The sequence below is a fragment of the Myotis davidii genome, unplaced genomic scaffold (genome assembly GCF_000327345.1).
Source record: "Myotis davidii unplaced genomic scaffold, ASM32734v1 scaffold395, whole genome shotgun sequence".
Taxonomy (NCBI): Eukaryota; Metazoa; Chordata; class Mammalia; order Chiroptera; family Vespertilionidae; genus Myotis; species Myotis davidii.
Window position 1 is genome coordinate 2,535,482 of NW_006287904.1, and position 14,856 is coordinate 2,550,337.

General features: G+C 36.9%; 1 protein-coding gene across 1 annotated transcript in view; it reads left to right on the forward strand.

Annotated features, from left to right (window-relative positions):
- The window catches only part of PDCD6IP (programmed cell death 6 interacting protein), a 43,802-nt gene that overhangs the window by 964 nt on the left and 27,982 nt on the right, over positions 1-14,856 (forward strand). Inside the window, 4 exon segments of the mRNA XM_006759605.2 lie at positions 896-910; positions 7,223-7,342; positions 8,508-8,577; positions 12,540-12,667. Of these exon segments, the coding sequence (XP_006759668.1) occupies positions 896-910; positions 7,223-7,342; positions 8,508-8,577; positions 12,540-12,667 (333 nt within the window).

A 14,856-nucleotide genomic window follows, 5' to 3' on the forward strand; every position in this document is an offset into this window, starting at 1 on the left:
GGTTCGCCGCAGCCCTCGGGCCTCCCGGCTCGGGGGGTCGGATACCCCGGAGGAACGGTCTGCCACGTACTGATCGATCGCTCTTGCCACATTTACTCAGAACTAGTTTTCTTCCCCTCCCCTTCTATTTTGGTGGGAGGAGGGAATGTATTTAATTAAGACTCTACTCCCCCACCTTTTTTTTTGTGTGTGTGTGTATTTCTTGGCCAGATTTCAATTTCAAAATAGAGGTTGCTTGAGGGCTGGAGGAGAATTGGGACACTGTGGACAAATGCCTGTGACTTAACTACATTGTCCACTCGAAATGAGCCATCTTCCCAAGTTCATCATAATCGGATGACAGGTGGAAAATTCCAAGGGTTAGGAGCTGCCATTCTTTGAGGTTACACGTGTGAGGGACATAATAGAAGGTTCAAGAGAAATAGCCTAAAGTCACTTTGTCCACCAACAGGTATGCGCGTCCCCGCGTAAAATTGGTTGTTTTACAAAGGCTTAGGGAGCTCGCGCTGTCTTTAATGAGAGCTCTTTTTTTTCTGGTACTTTGCAGTTAGAATAACAGAACATGTCTAGGGCACCTTAAAGTTAAGACATTTCTTTCGCCTCGTCTCATTTTCTACGTGGAACATCTTGCCCTTGGTTAGCAGGGCAAACACAGCTGTGCTAGGTGGTCCGTAGAAGCCCAGGTTGCACCAGCTTGTTGGTGCTGGTGACTGAGAAGTTCCCTAATGCTGCTTCCTTAGCTTTAGGGGATCATCTGCCGGGTAGCACCTTGCCTCGATGAGCTTTGTTCCTGTGTTGGGAGAGAGGGCCACCGGTGGGTCTACTGCAATTACAGCGTCGTTACACTCAGGATCTTGCATCCGAGAGGGCCGTCTCTCCTTAGCTCTGGTGGGAGGCCATGGGAAGCTCTGTTTGGATTGGCGTGTGCCCATGTGTGATGGTGGTTAAAGGCCCTAATTTCATGGCCAGTCACTCAGCTGGTTTAACGTCTCCATCCGCCATGGATCAGAGCAGGAGAGAAGGAGGAAGATCTGGTTCCCCCAAAAGGAAGCTACTGAATAGATCGCTGAGAGAGAGATGATGGTGATCTCGTGGTGTCAGTTTTAACGATAAGACTGTTGGGCTGTAAAGATCATTAATTTGATATTTAGTATGAGCATTTTTTTTAAAAAAAAGTTAACCTAGGAATACTTAGGCATTCTTTAGAATTAACAAACTTTAACAGAAATTTGCAAAACAACTTTTATGTAGGCATGAGTAGCATTCAGTGAGGGTTTTCCATTAATAATATTTAAAAAACATGGGTATAGTGAACACTGTGATAGCAATCTTATTGAATAGAGTGTTTGTTTTGGTACCAACCCTTAAGGAGCTTGGAGTTTTCGGTGACAATTGATGCATGGATTTAAGGCTAACGGACAAGAAAGAATGAATAGTGGATTGTGGTACTGATAGGGTTCTGGTGTGAACTTTAAACCTTCATTCATTTGTTTATCCCTTTATTCTTTTCCCAGGCATAAATGTGAAACTGTTCCTAGGTATAGGGCTGTTGCACAGATAGCGTCTTTGAAACTAACCATGTTTCTTTAGTCTCCTTTATACGACGATCCTCTCCTAGCTCATTTATCATCAACTACTCCCCCCCCCCCCCTAAAACCTCCCCCCCCCCCCCTGCTCTTCTTACTCTTCTAGTGGGGTTAGGATAAGTTAATAGATATACTACAGTCTATTACATTTTATAATGGAGGTCTGTACAAAAGTTTTTTGGGTATATATCTGTAAAAATCAAACATTTGTGAGAGATGGGTTCCAATCAAACAAAACATCTTTTAATAATTATGTTGGATAATTGTGTAAATAACATTAATTTACATATTTTTAACTTAATGAACTTTTAAATAACAATTTTCAAAAAGGAGGGGTTAAAATAATTCCTGAAGACAGGTGGTCTAGGACCATGCCCTAAAGCTTGGTCAGTACTGGTATACTGCTCTACAAATAGGTCCAGTGATGGAGCTGCCTTTTTATTGTTACTATCATGGAGATGTCCCAGTAAAATTTCCCAAAATACACATGTGTATTTGGTTGAGAATGAGTGTCATCCTGTATAAAGTGGCTTTAACTAAAAATTGATTAGAAGAGCCTTGATAAATGGTGAACTTTAGGGTGATCAGATGGGAATTCTGTATCATAATTTGTGTGTGTGTGGGCGGGGGGGGGTTGGGAGGGGGGAGAGGAAGCTCCAGTGTTCATGTCTTTTGTGATGATTGGTATTTTTAGAGAGAAAGCTTGGGGTCTCTTTCCATGAAAAAGTTTGGTTGTCAGCTTTCCGAAATTTTACTGGGGAATTGGATGTTGAGGATCTCAACAATCATGTATGCAGTCTTTTATATCATCTATTTTTAGTGTGGCACCTGTATCAGTTTTGGATTTAGCTGCATGTGGTAGATCTCAAGTCATCAGGGAGTTAAATTATGATTTTATTCCTGTGTAAACAGTTCGTAGAGAGGTAGTTCTGATAGTTCGTGGCTGGTATAGTGGTTCTGTGAAGTTGATCAGGCTCCGTCTCCGTCCAGCTTTCCACTCTGTACAACCTAGAATCCTTTTTCTCAGGGTCCAGATAGCAGGAGGGGAGAAAGGAGATAGTGGGAAACTGCTCCACAATACCCTGCTCATATGTAATTGGCCATTATATATGTCTGCATCTCATGGAAGGGTAGCATAAGAAAAGGAATTCTTATTAAAGGCAGCTGCATACCCTGCTAAAATCTGGATTTTGTTAGTAAGGAAGAAGGAGAGAGAATGATGTTGACAGCACTCCTAACCAAAGCTTCTCAATCCCCATCTTCCCCACCTAGCTGCGCTTGATATCCCTAACATTTCCTGTAAGTCTGCTCTCGGAATAGAGGATCTGGTAGTCAAGGTTTCAGAGATTTTCCCCTGCACTTTTCTCTTCCCAGCCTCATCTTTAAATCCTTTCTTCAGTGGTATCTCATGTTTCTTAATTCAGATTCTTGCTGGCTTCTCTGACATGACTTGACTTGGGATATTTTGTTAGCTCCCTGCCCTTCAGGCAGTTAGATTTTCAGCTTTCTCTGCTTCATTCACTTTTCACCTTTTACAAAATTTCACTGAAACCTGCTTGTATGCTGTTGTGCCCTTTCCCATTCTTATCTTTGTGCATTTACATCTTTTTAATTTTAATTAATTTTTTAGCCCTAGCCAGTTTGGCTCAGGGGATAGAGTGTCGGCCTGTGGACTGAAGGGTCCCCGGGTTCAATTCTGGTCAAGGGCACATGCCCAGGTTGCTGGCTCCATCCCCAGTGTAGGGCATGCAGGAGGCAGCTTATTAATGATTCTCTCTCATCATTGATGTTTCTGTCTTTCTCTCCCTTTCCCTTCCTCTCTGAAATCAATAAAATATATTTAAAAAAAGGAACCACAACACTAAAAAAAAAATTTAGTGGCATTTTGGGAGGAAGCGGAAAAGGGTGTTTTTGTTTAAGTGAATAGGGTATCTGCATTTTCAGCTCTCCACAGTGGTTGCATCAATGTCCATTTCCAGTAGCAGGTATATGTGAGTTTTTTATTCTTCCACGTCCATCCTAATACTCACTGATTAGTAATTCAAATTAATTGGTTGTTTTTTTTTGTTTGTTTGTTTTTTGCTATACTGATGGATGAGAGGTAGTGTAGTACCTTGTTTTAGGTCGCAGTGCCCTGATTTCTCAGAGATCCAGCATCTTACATTTACTGGTCCCTTTAGTTTCCTTTTCTGTGAATTGCCTGTTTTTTGTTTTTTTCTCTGCTCATTTTCTAGGTTGCTAGTTTTTTCCTTACTGATTTTTAGGAGTTATTTACCTTTTCTGGCTATACCTTCCCCTTATGTATATTGCAAATATCTTTAAATCTGTTTCTTAACTCTTAATTGTATTTATGTTGCCTTTTGTCACACAGAAGTTCTTGCAAAATGTTTTATTCTTCTTATAATCTGCTTTTACAATTTTTTCTTGTTCCTGATGTTGTGAATGTGTTATATATGATTTTGCCCCTTGATCAGATTTGTTAAAGGTTTGTAGCCACCTCTTTTTTAAAAAACATATTTTTATTGATTTCAGAGAGGAAATGAGAGGGAGAGAGAGATAGAAACATCATTGATGAGACAAAGTCATTGATTGGCTGCCCCCTGCAAACCCCCACAACCTAGGCATGTGCCCTGACCGGGTATCAAACCGCGATCTCCTGGTTCACAGGTTGATGCTCAACCACTGAGCGATCTCTTTTTAAACACTAAGTCTAGTTTTATTTTAGGACTGTATGGTTTTTTTTCTGAGTCTGCTTTTGGCTGCATCCAGCTGGTTTTGACATAGTATTCTCATTGATGTTTTTAATAATTTGTAATTTTAGTTCCGTTTTCATTAACTTGAGTCACTTATATAGATTTTGTAAATTTCTAAATAGATTTGACTGTCATCCTTTTGTGGTTTAAAATTTAGTTTTGTTGCATTATGGAAATAACTTTTTCATTTGAAAAATAAAGTTGATGGAACTAGGCTCATGATTTCTGAAGTTTTTTTCAAGCACTATGTTTTATAGATCAGGAAAGAAAACATTGCAGTTCCATTTTGCTTACATTCTGATTGTTGGCTTGGGGGTGAAGATGCTGAGACAGTGTTAGCACTAATGATGTTAGTGTGTTAAATAATGTGGAGGATGCAGATACACACACCTTGTCCCTCTTACGTCTTTGTTTTTCTCCATAGTACTTATCACTGCCTACTCTCCTATATTTTAACTTATGTTTGTCTTTCACCCTCACCCCCAAAGGTTTTAGGACATTCCAATTTCCTAAACCTGTGTTTGTTGCATAGTAAGCTCTTGGCATATATTTGTTGGATGGATGAATGAGGAAAGGCTTCTTTGATGACATGTCAGCCTAGACAAAAAAGGTGGGAAGTTGTGCTGGGAAAGTTTCCAGGTACAGAGGGGGAAAAAAAAAAAGGTAAAAAAAGTGTGAAAGCTTAGGGCCAGGAGAGAGCACAGACTTTAGTGACTAGAATGCATAGTGAATATTCTGAGAGGAGGCTTGGAGAGTGTTGAATGATGGCCAGGTAATGCCAGACCTTGTCACATTTTGGATGTAGTTTTAAAAATAATAGGACTTCATTATAGGTTTGAGCACTTAATACTTCAGTGTTTGTTTCCTAACTACAAGAATACACTCCTATATAATAACCACAGTAAAACTTTCAAAATCAGGAAATTAACATTGATTGAATATTACAATTTAATCCATAGAATTCATTAAAATTTTGTTGATTCTCCCAGTAATGTTTATGAGTTCAGGATCCTGCGTTGCTTTTATTTGTTATCTCTCTAGTTAGTTCTCTAATCTGGAACAGTTCCTCAGTTTTTCCTTGTCTTTCGAAGCCTTGACATTTTTGAAGAGTACAGGGTAGTTACTTTGTAGAATGCTGCTCAATAGGGATTTGTCTCATATTTTCTCCTGATTCATGCATTTTTGGGCAGTAGTACCAACGAAAGTGATGCTGTTGTCTTTTTAGTGCATATTAGGAAGAACACTAGTTGATTTGTCCTGTTGCTGGTAATGTTAACTTTCATCACTTGATTAAGATGGTATTTCCCAGGTTTCTTAACCTTACAGTTAATAAGTGTGTACTTAGTGTTTTATGGGAAGATACTTTGAGACTATGCAATATCCTATTTCCATCAAACTTTTGTTTTAGTATCCATTGATGAATCTTACCTGAATCCGGCATTATATTCTGAAAGGTGTCAAATGATGATTTTCCTAACTCCATTTTTTCTTCTACATTTATTAGTTGGCATTGTACAGTAGGGTAGAGCTTTTCCTGTTCATTTGTTTATATTATATACTTCAGAATGATGTTCTTATTTTCCTGAATAGGTTATGATTTGTTATTTTATTTAAATTTTTCTAGATTTGGCTAGTGGGAGCCCCTTAAAGCTAGTTCCTGTGTCCTTTTGACATGTTCTCATAATATTTTAAATACTTTCTTAACTTTCTGGCATAGCAAGATGTTTTAAGCTTGAATCTTCAATTTTCTCAGTCTCAGCCAAGGAGTCACTTACATCTCTAAGGAACACTGGCTCCTTTTAATGGAGAGCATTATTTGGGCATTAGGTTTACTTACTGCTACCTAAGTGTTCCTGCTTCTGGACCCCCTCAACATACACATTTAGGAAATATACACACATACACCCCCTACACCTGTTTTTTGTATTTTTCTACTATATTAAAAAATAAGTTCACATTGATACCTCTAATTCCAGTCCAAAGCCACAGAATTTATTCTCCCCTTAATAGTAACTCCTTTCTCTGATATTTAGAAACCTGGCTCCTATTATCTTCAGTGTATTTACTTAACTGTTCAATTCATCCTGTTTGTAGCCAAACATGGCCGTGCCAGCCAATAACTTGATCTCAGGCATGTTGCCCTTCTTCCAAAAAACTTGACCCCAGGTATAGCCATTGGAAAGATAGCCCTCATGAAGGGGTGGGGATTAGAGATGATAAGGGAAGGAGGAAATATTAGAGGCCAGTTAGAACGCTTGGCTTTGGATACCTCCTCATTCCTTTTGCTAGCTCATAGGTCATACTGATGAGGGGGGAAATGTATATATATACTTTTAAATATGTTTTTATTGATTTCAGAGAGGAAGGGAGAGGTAGAGAGAGAAACATCAATAAGGAGAGAGAATCATTGATTGGCTGCCTCCTGCACACCTCACTCTGGAGATTGAGCTCGTAACCTGGGCATGTGCCCTTGACCGGAATCGAACCTGGGACCCTTCAGTCCATAGGTTGATGCTGTATCCACTGAGTCAAACCAGCTAGGCCCCAAAACATATTTAAAAGTTGGCAAACCTGTTCTTACTGAGCAGTTTACAACCAGAGATATTAATTTGCTCAATGGATATAAACAGTTTTCCTAATAAGAAAATAGTATTTTAAGAAATATTTTGGTTTTTCTGTTTAGATATTTGCCTATAGGCAATAATAGTTGATCAGTATTTTTCTTTGGAGGGAGGATGAGCTTTTGTTCACAGTTTTTTCATTGCATGCATTTAGCTCTTGGTTTACACATTAAAAGATTATGTTCAGAAACTTCAAAATGGCTGATTAATTTGTGGGCCACTCAAGGTAAGCGTGAATAATGTTAGTATACTCTTTAACCAGTTGTATTTACATAAATGTGCATAATATTTAACTCTGCTAATTTTAACTTTTGCTCTGTGCTTTAGATACTATGATCAGATTTGTTCCATTGAACCCAAGTTCCCATTTTCTGAAAATCAGGTAAGTCATTTGTTTAATTTGTAAAGTTATATGATAATGGCAAGTCACCCATTTCCTCCCACTCATGGTATCTTTTTATTAAAATAAATGGTGCCTTTTCACTATCTTTAGGTTTTTATGAGACTTTTTAATACAAATTAGCTTAGGCCCATCTGATATAAATTTATGTCTTTTTGAAGAATGTTTCTTAGAATTATACTCATTTCATTCCTCAGTAACTTCTGTATATATATTTTAACTGCATTTTATATCCACTATTGACTGATTAATCTATAGTGTTCTTCCCTTTGGCTTTTACAGAATTAAGAGAGAAGCTATAATTCAGGAAGTATTAGTTTTAGTTTATGTACTTCAAAAAAGTATGTGTGTGTTTGGGGTGGGAGGTGGGTGGACAGGGAAAAGGCTGGGAAGGCTAAAAACTGGTGATAGGTATATTGGGGGTTCGTTATGTTATTCTCTCTAGTTTTTGTATATTGAAAATACTCTAACCTAGAGTTAAAAAGTTAAATTGCAACACATAATTTAAAAGAGACTAACTTCTTTTAAATCATTGTATGCAGAATATTTTAGAAGCATGAGATGCAGTGTTTTTAAAAATTTATGACGTAAACTCTTTATTCATGTATAACATGCATACAGAAAAGTGAAAGAAAATATGTATATAGCTTGAATCTTCATAAAGTGAATATACATGTATAACCACTACCCAAATCAAGCAGTAAATGATCTTATGCCATCCACCAAAGATAAACATTCTCTTACTTTTGTCACCATGGAATAGTTTTTATTTTATCTTCTGGGAAACCTGTAGTACTTACTTTATTGCCTGTGCTTCTCTTGGCTTATTTGACAATTAAGTTCCTATTCTGTTCAATCCATTGTGTGTTTACAAAGATGAATAAGACGGTGTATTTTGGAGAAGACAATATGTGTACAATTACTGATGCAGAGTGACCAATTGAAATAACTTAGTGCCAGTATTTTACTTAAAAAAAAAAAATTTATGGCCAAGAAAGGAAAAGGATTTGGTTGGTTAGAGAAGATAATGTTTTAGATAGGTTGAAGCTTTTGTCTTTTTCCTCATTATGAATTTTTCTCTGAAAGAGACTTAATATTTAATGAGGTTCAAGAAGGTAACATAATTTTCTGTTTTCTCTTTATCAAGATCTGCTTGACATTTACCTGGAAGGATGCTTTTGATAAAGGTTCACTTTTTGGAGGGTCTGTAAAGTTGGGTATGTAATTTTTTTAATAATAAATGATGGGAAACTTAGTCTAAACACTTTGTTTTAGGTTTTTAAAATTGCTCTTATAATGATTCTTTTTAAATAATAAACATTTTTACATTTTCTTTTCTTTTCAAAATTAACTTTTAATGCAATTAAAAAAAATTTGTAGAGAGCCTATGTCTTGCCAGGCACTGTCCTAGTTATAAAAGTGAATAAGACAGTTGTATTCAGACTGATTGGGGAGAAAGTTGAGCAGCCTATGCAAAGGGGAGCATGGATGAGGAAGTTAATTCTGCCTATTGAAAGTAAGCAATGTTTGAGTTAGGCTTTGAAGGATGAATTTGGTTTTTCAGATAGGAAATAACATTATAGGTAGAACATTTTAATCAAAGGTCAGAAGAGTGAGGCTTTTTTAACTGCTAGCTCAGCATATAACCTCTCTGTGCCTTAATGTTCTCATCTGTGTGAAGTAGGGAATAGTACTGTGAAGTACTCTTTATCTCGGGTTCTGGTGTGGATTAAATGAGTGAATTCATGTAAAGTCCGTAGAACAGTGCTCAGTAAATATGAGCTGCAATGAATAATATTAATATTACATATAACCATACATACATATGTTATATATACTACATATGTATTATAGAATATATGCTATGTACTGCTACATAACAATATTAATCACTATAAATTACATACAATGCATGTTAGTATAATACTAAATATTGTTAAGGCTTGAAACCATAGGTTGAATTGAGGGTTATGGAGGGAGAAGACATTGGAAAGTAGATTGTGAAGAGTTGTAAATATTATACTCAGGAGTTTTGTACTCTTTCTTCTTACATATTAATAGCTAACATTTATTGAGTACATCTCCCATCCAGGCACTGAATTCCCCAGGAGCCTAATGAGGAAAGGCACTGTTATTAACAGTTGAGCAAACTGATTTAGAAAGATTAAATGACTTTCTAAGGTTATATGGCAGGGATTTAATGAAGCCAGATATGAATCTAGAAAGCCCAACTCCAGAGACTAGGGGGAAACTGACGAGTTAGGAGTCTTGTGAGAGTCATTATGGATGAAATTAGACAAGAAGTGCAAGTGGGTCAGAAGAGAAGGGGTGGAATTGAGAGACATTTCAGAGGTGAAACTGACTGGATCTACTATTAGTCAGAGGGAAGAGTAGGAATTAAGGGTGGATGCTAATTAATATTTTTAACTTGGTTTGATCTGTTGACTTATTCCTTTCATTAGGTTGAGTTTGAGTTTTCTGTGTGATGTCTGGGTAGAAACTTTTCTTTGGCATTTGGAAATAATGGATTTAAAGCTCAAAAGAGGTAGATTTGGAAACAGTAACCACTAAATGATAATAAATTTATCTCCTCTGGTAGAGTATAGATTGGGGAAAGTGTGAAAACCAGAGCTAGAGAATACGACATTCAGGGGAAATAGTGGAAGAGATTCCTGAGAATGAGGCTGAGAAAAGCTTTCAGATCTCAGGAGAAACAGGGAAGAATAGAGACATTGACCTAAATGCCAGAAGAGTTTCAACAACCATGTAGTCCAGTGGCTCCTGAACCTGGTTGCACATTAGAATTACCTGGGGAAAATATTAAAGATACAGGTATATCTTTAAAGGTAAAGTTACAGAATTCCAGGTGTAATAAGAAGACATTTCAGGGTGAGGAACTGGAATCAGTATCTTTGAAAATATCTCCAGGTAACTTTGATGTTCATCCAGGTTGGAACATTATTGACAGTCATTATAGTAGGGGTCAAGTCATGTAAGGTTGGAGAAGTCACTGGATTTGGCAATGAAAGAAGTTTCACTAGGCACATGCCGCAGGAGCCAGATTGCATCAGCTTGCGAGCTGGACCAGAAGTAATGAAATGGAAACAGCAGCTATAGATTGTTTATTTCAGAAAACTTGGGGTAAAGATTTGGGAGTAAAGGGAGCATTATGCTGAGAGAGAGGCAGGGTCAAGAAAAGGATTTTTAGTGATATTGCGTCAAGCAAATTAGTAGGTTGAGAATAAGGAGCAGATGGTAAGAGAACTAAATGATAATTAAGTAAGATAGGTTAAATGATGAACCAAGCAAGTTCCTGGAAGAAGTGGGAGGCAAAAAAAAAAAAAAGCTTAAATAAAGCAGGAAGTAGTTCATGAAGGTATTTCTAGTAGTAAATATTAGAATTAAATGTCCTTTAGTAATGTCTTGATTAAATAAAGCATGGGGAACTCATTCATTAGAATATTGTGTAATTTTATATTCTAAGAATGATAATGTAAATATATATTTGACATTTAAAGCTATCTACATGGAATATTGAATAAACGGCCTATTACAGGGCAAGGCTGCTGCATTTTTATTAACAGTGGGTAACTCGGAGGTGTAACATATTTGGTGATTTTTATTTTCTTTTGTAGTTTTTTAAAACTATTTTAAGTTTTAAAAAAACTGTATAATCAAGCTATTTTCATTTTGAAAGGCTTTGTGTGAAAAGAACACAGCTCGGCCAGCATGGCTCAGTGGTTAAGCATTGACCTCTGAACCAGGAGGTCACCGTTAGATTCCCAGTCAAGGCACGTGCCGGGGTTGTGGCCTCAATCCCCAATAGGGGGCGTGCAGGAGGCAGCTGATCAATGATTCTCTCTCTTTTATATATATAAAAGAAGAGCACAGGTTAAAACGGGGAGGAGTTGAATATTACGAAAAAGAGCTATTTGAGGAAAGGAGAATTGAATATTTCTTTGAAAAACACACACAAAACACCTGATTTGTGTTTAGGTCTGATAAGAGAGATCATAAAGGAAAAGAGATAAGATTTAATTATAAGGAAAAAAAGTTTTCAAAAAGTATTTTATACATAAGAAATGTCAAAATAAAAGATAGACTACAGCTTGGGATGATAATGTTTATGGAAAATATAATAGACTGAGATATATACATATATCTTGTATATAAAAGATTACCCATATCTATTGTTTGGAATATATTCCATTCATCCTGAGGTTCATTGACTTTCTGTTTTGTAGTGGGACCAGTTGCTTTATATTTAGCCATGGCTTTCCTATTGCCGTTTGTGTATATGCGTGTGTGTTTTGAAGTTGCTCCACCACCATACATTTTCTGTGCTTTTATCATATTCTGGAGATTTTTGTAAGCTCTCAACCTTTTTTTAGTTTTAATTTTAATATTTTTATTGATTTCAGAGAGGAAGGGAGAGGGAGAGAGAAACATCAGTGGTGAGAGAGAATCATTGATTGGCTGCCTCCTGCACACCCCCCACTGGGAATGGAGCCCTCAACCCGGGCATGTGCCCTCACTGGGAATTGAACCGTGACTTCCTGGTTCATAGGTTGTCCCTCAACCACTGACCCACGCCAGCCTGCCTGTTTTTTTTTTAAATTAAAAAACATTTTTTTAATGGTAGCTTTCTAAATGGATGTGAGGCGTGTAGATCCTTGATCAAAGTTGTATTTTAAGTAAATTTGTTAGTCTTCTGAGAGACGTATTGGCATAACGGAATGAGGCATGGAAGGCCAGTCAGGAGGTTCTGGCTCTGGCATTTGCTTAGGTTTGTAGTAGTGAGGAATTGGTTTAAATGTGGTGGGAAGGTATACTTTGTAGAGAAGTGATGGAAAAATAGAAATAATGTATTTGAATTTAAGTGAGCAATGACGTGAAAATGACTTTTCATTTTGAACCTGACTAATAACAGTGTGGACTTAAAGGGAAGGAAAGAATAATATATTGATCTGTTGAATTTTAGATGATGGGAATATTGTTATGAAAATAAATGCCTGGCAGGGCAGCTATCAATTTGGGAGCCTATGATGGGTGAGAAAGCAGGGCTGGCAACTTGTTTTTGGGAGAGGCAACGGGATAGAGGTTATATTATTTCTCTTTGAAACATTAATTTTCTTCAGAAAAAATAATCTGATAAATTTTCCTTCTCAATTTTTTACAGCTCTTGCAAGCTTAGGATATGAAAAGAGCTGTGTGTTGTTCAATTGTGCAGCCTTAGCTAGCCAAATTGCAGCAGAACAGAACCTGGATAATGATGAAGGATTGAAAATCGCTGCTAAGCATTACCAGGTATGCAGAACAGTAGTTACTACATAATGATCAACACTAAGTTGGATTAAATTGAAAATAATTTGCATTTAGGTTTACAGATATTTCTTTACACACAGATATTTTCTTGAAAAGTATATTTTTTAATGAATTGATTTATATTTTTGAGGTTCTTAGATAAACTACGTACTATAAACCAGCTCTCATTTTCCTCACCATTGTATACCCAGCACCTAGCACAGTGCCTGGCACATAATGGCTCAATAAATTAGGTTCAAATTATAAAATGTATGAAATAACCTCATTTAAAGATTTTGTGCATTATTTAATTTTAATTTTTTTTTTTTTTTTACAGTGAGACACTTGTAAAGCTTCACACAAGTCACAAAACTTAAGACCTCTTAGCAAGAAAAGTTTAACTTTGACACTTGTGGAGAGGTCATATTTAAATGTGGCCAGATATGTAATGTTATGCTATATTTACTAATAAGGCATATGATTTTTGTGGCAATTGTTTATTATTTATTTAACTTCCATTTTTTGTTTCAATTTAAAGAACAATAAGTGATTATTAAGTGGTAATATCTATAATTTTGTTTTCATGTTTTATGTTACCTTATAATTTTCTGAGTTTTTGTTTGTTTTTGTTTGTTTTATTGCTTAAAGTATTACAAAGGGTATTACATATGTGTCCTTTTTTTTTCCGCCGCCCTTGACAATCCCCTGGCCTCCCCTACCCCCCCAGTGTCTTATGTCCATTGGTTATGCTTATATGCATGCATACAAGTCCTTCAGTTGATCTCTTACCCCGCTACCTCCTGCCCCCCATCCCTCCCTGGCCTTCCCGCTGAGTTTTTTCATATACATTATTTGACTCTCAGGTAAACCATGTGAAGCATGTTATATAAGTCATTCTCTTTTTACAAACAGGAAGACTAAGGGCAGAAGTGTTAATAAAGTGGTGCATTGGGGTTTCAGGTGTCCTGATTCCAACCAAATTTAATGGAATTCCAAATGGTCCTTCCAGTGTCTCCCATGGCTCTGGAATTTGATTGTCTCAGAGGTGGAGTCTGATTTTTCCCATTGTTGAAGTTTAGGGGAGAGGTGAGGAATGCTGTTTTAGAAAAGTGAGAGGAAAACATACTTTAAGCAAATAATATACTCCATATTGTTGCTTACCATACAATCAGATGTTAAGTATGATGCATATATACCTTTTCTTTTTGAGGCCATAAATGGCAAATGTTTTAAAATGCAATAATGAAGTAAATTTTTATTTAGTTTTCTACTAGTTGTAATTGTTAACTGGCATGTGAGATCTTAGAGGGAGGGCATTCTGAATTAGTGAGGACACATTCCATTCTGTGAGTCACCTCTGATTCACAGCAGGACACCTAGTGATAGAAAGATAACTAATGGTATTACAAGACCTAGATTCTTGTCTAGGCTGTTTGCCACCAAGAGCTGCATGTCCTGTCTAACTTCTTTACCTGCTGTAGGCCTCCAGTTCCGTATCTGTGAATGAGAGACTGGTTTCTTTGCTGTTCTAATCTGTGATTCTGTTAGTTTACTAAGCAGGGTCAGCTGATCACTCTCTGCAGATCCTCTGGTTTTATGATACTTCATGACTGCAGAAAGCATCATTTTCACATGAAACAGTTAACTTTTTGTTATCTCTGCATAGCTTATCTGTGTAACCCACAAAACCTTCTAATCCCAGACTGGCTTCTTTCTTTTTACTAGTGTCATTTGTCTCATGAAAGCAAAGTGATTTTAGTGTTAATGTTAGAAAAATATACCGTATTTGCCGGCGTATAAGACGACCCCCTAACATTTCCACTCAAAATACAGAGTTTGTTATATACTCGCCGTATAAGACTACCCCCTCTTCCGCACACCTTCCACACACCAAATAAAAGGTAAAACAATATCAGATTTGATTTTAACATTTTAATTTATATTCAAATGCTTATGACATGCAGGAAAACTGTCACAAGGCTGTATGTAATCAAACATATACATAAAACAGTGCAAGTTTATTACCGGTAAACATAGCGGTATTTCACTAAAGAAAACACACTCTATAGACTGGTACCGTAGATGCTTCTCAGGAACACAGGCAAGCAGCCCACAACCTAGAGGGACTGTCAATGATAGAAGAAAGATAACAAATAGAGGTAGAGAGCAAGTGCCGGGCAAGTCCCTAGCAA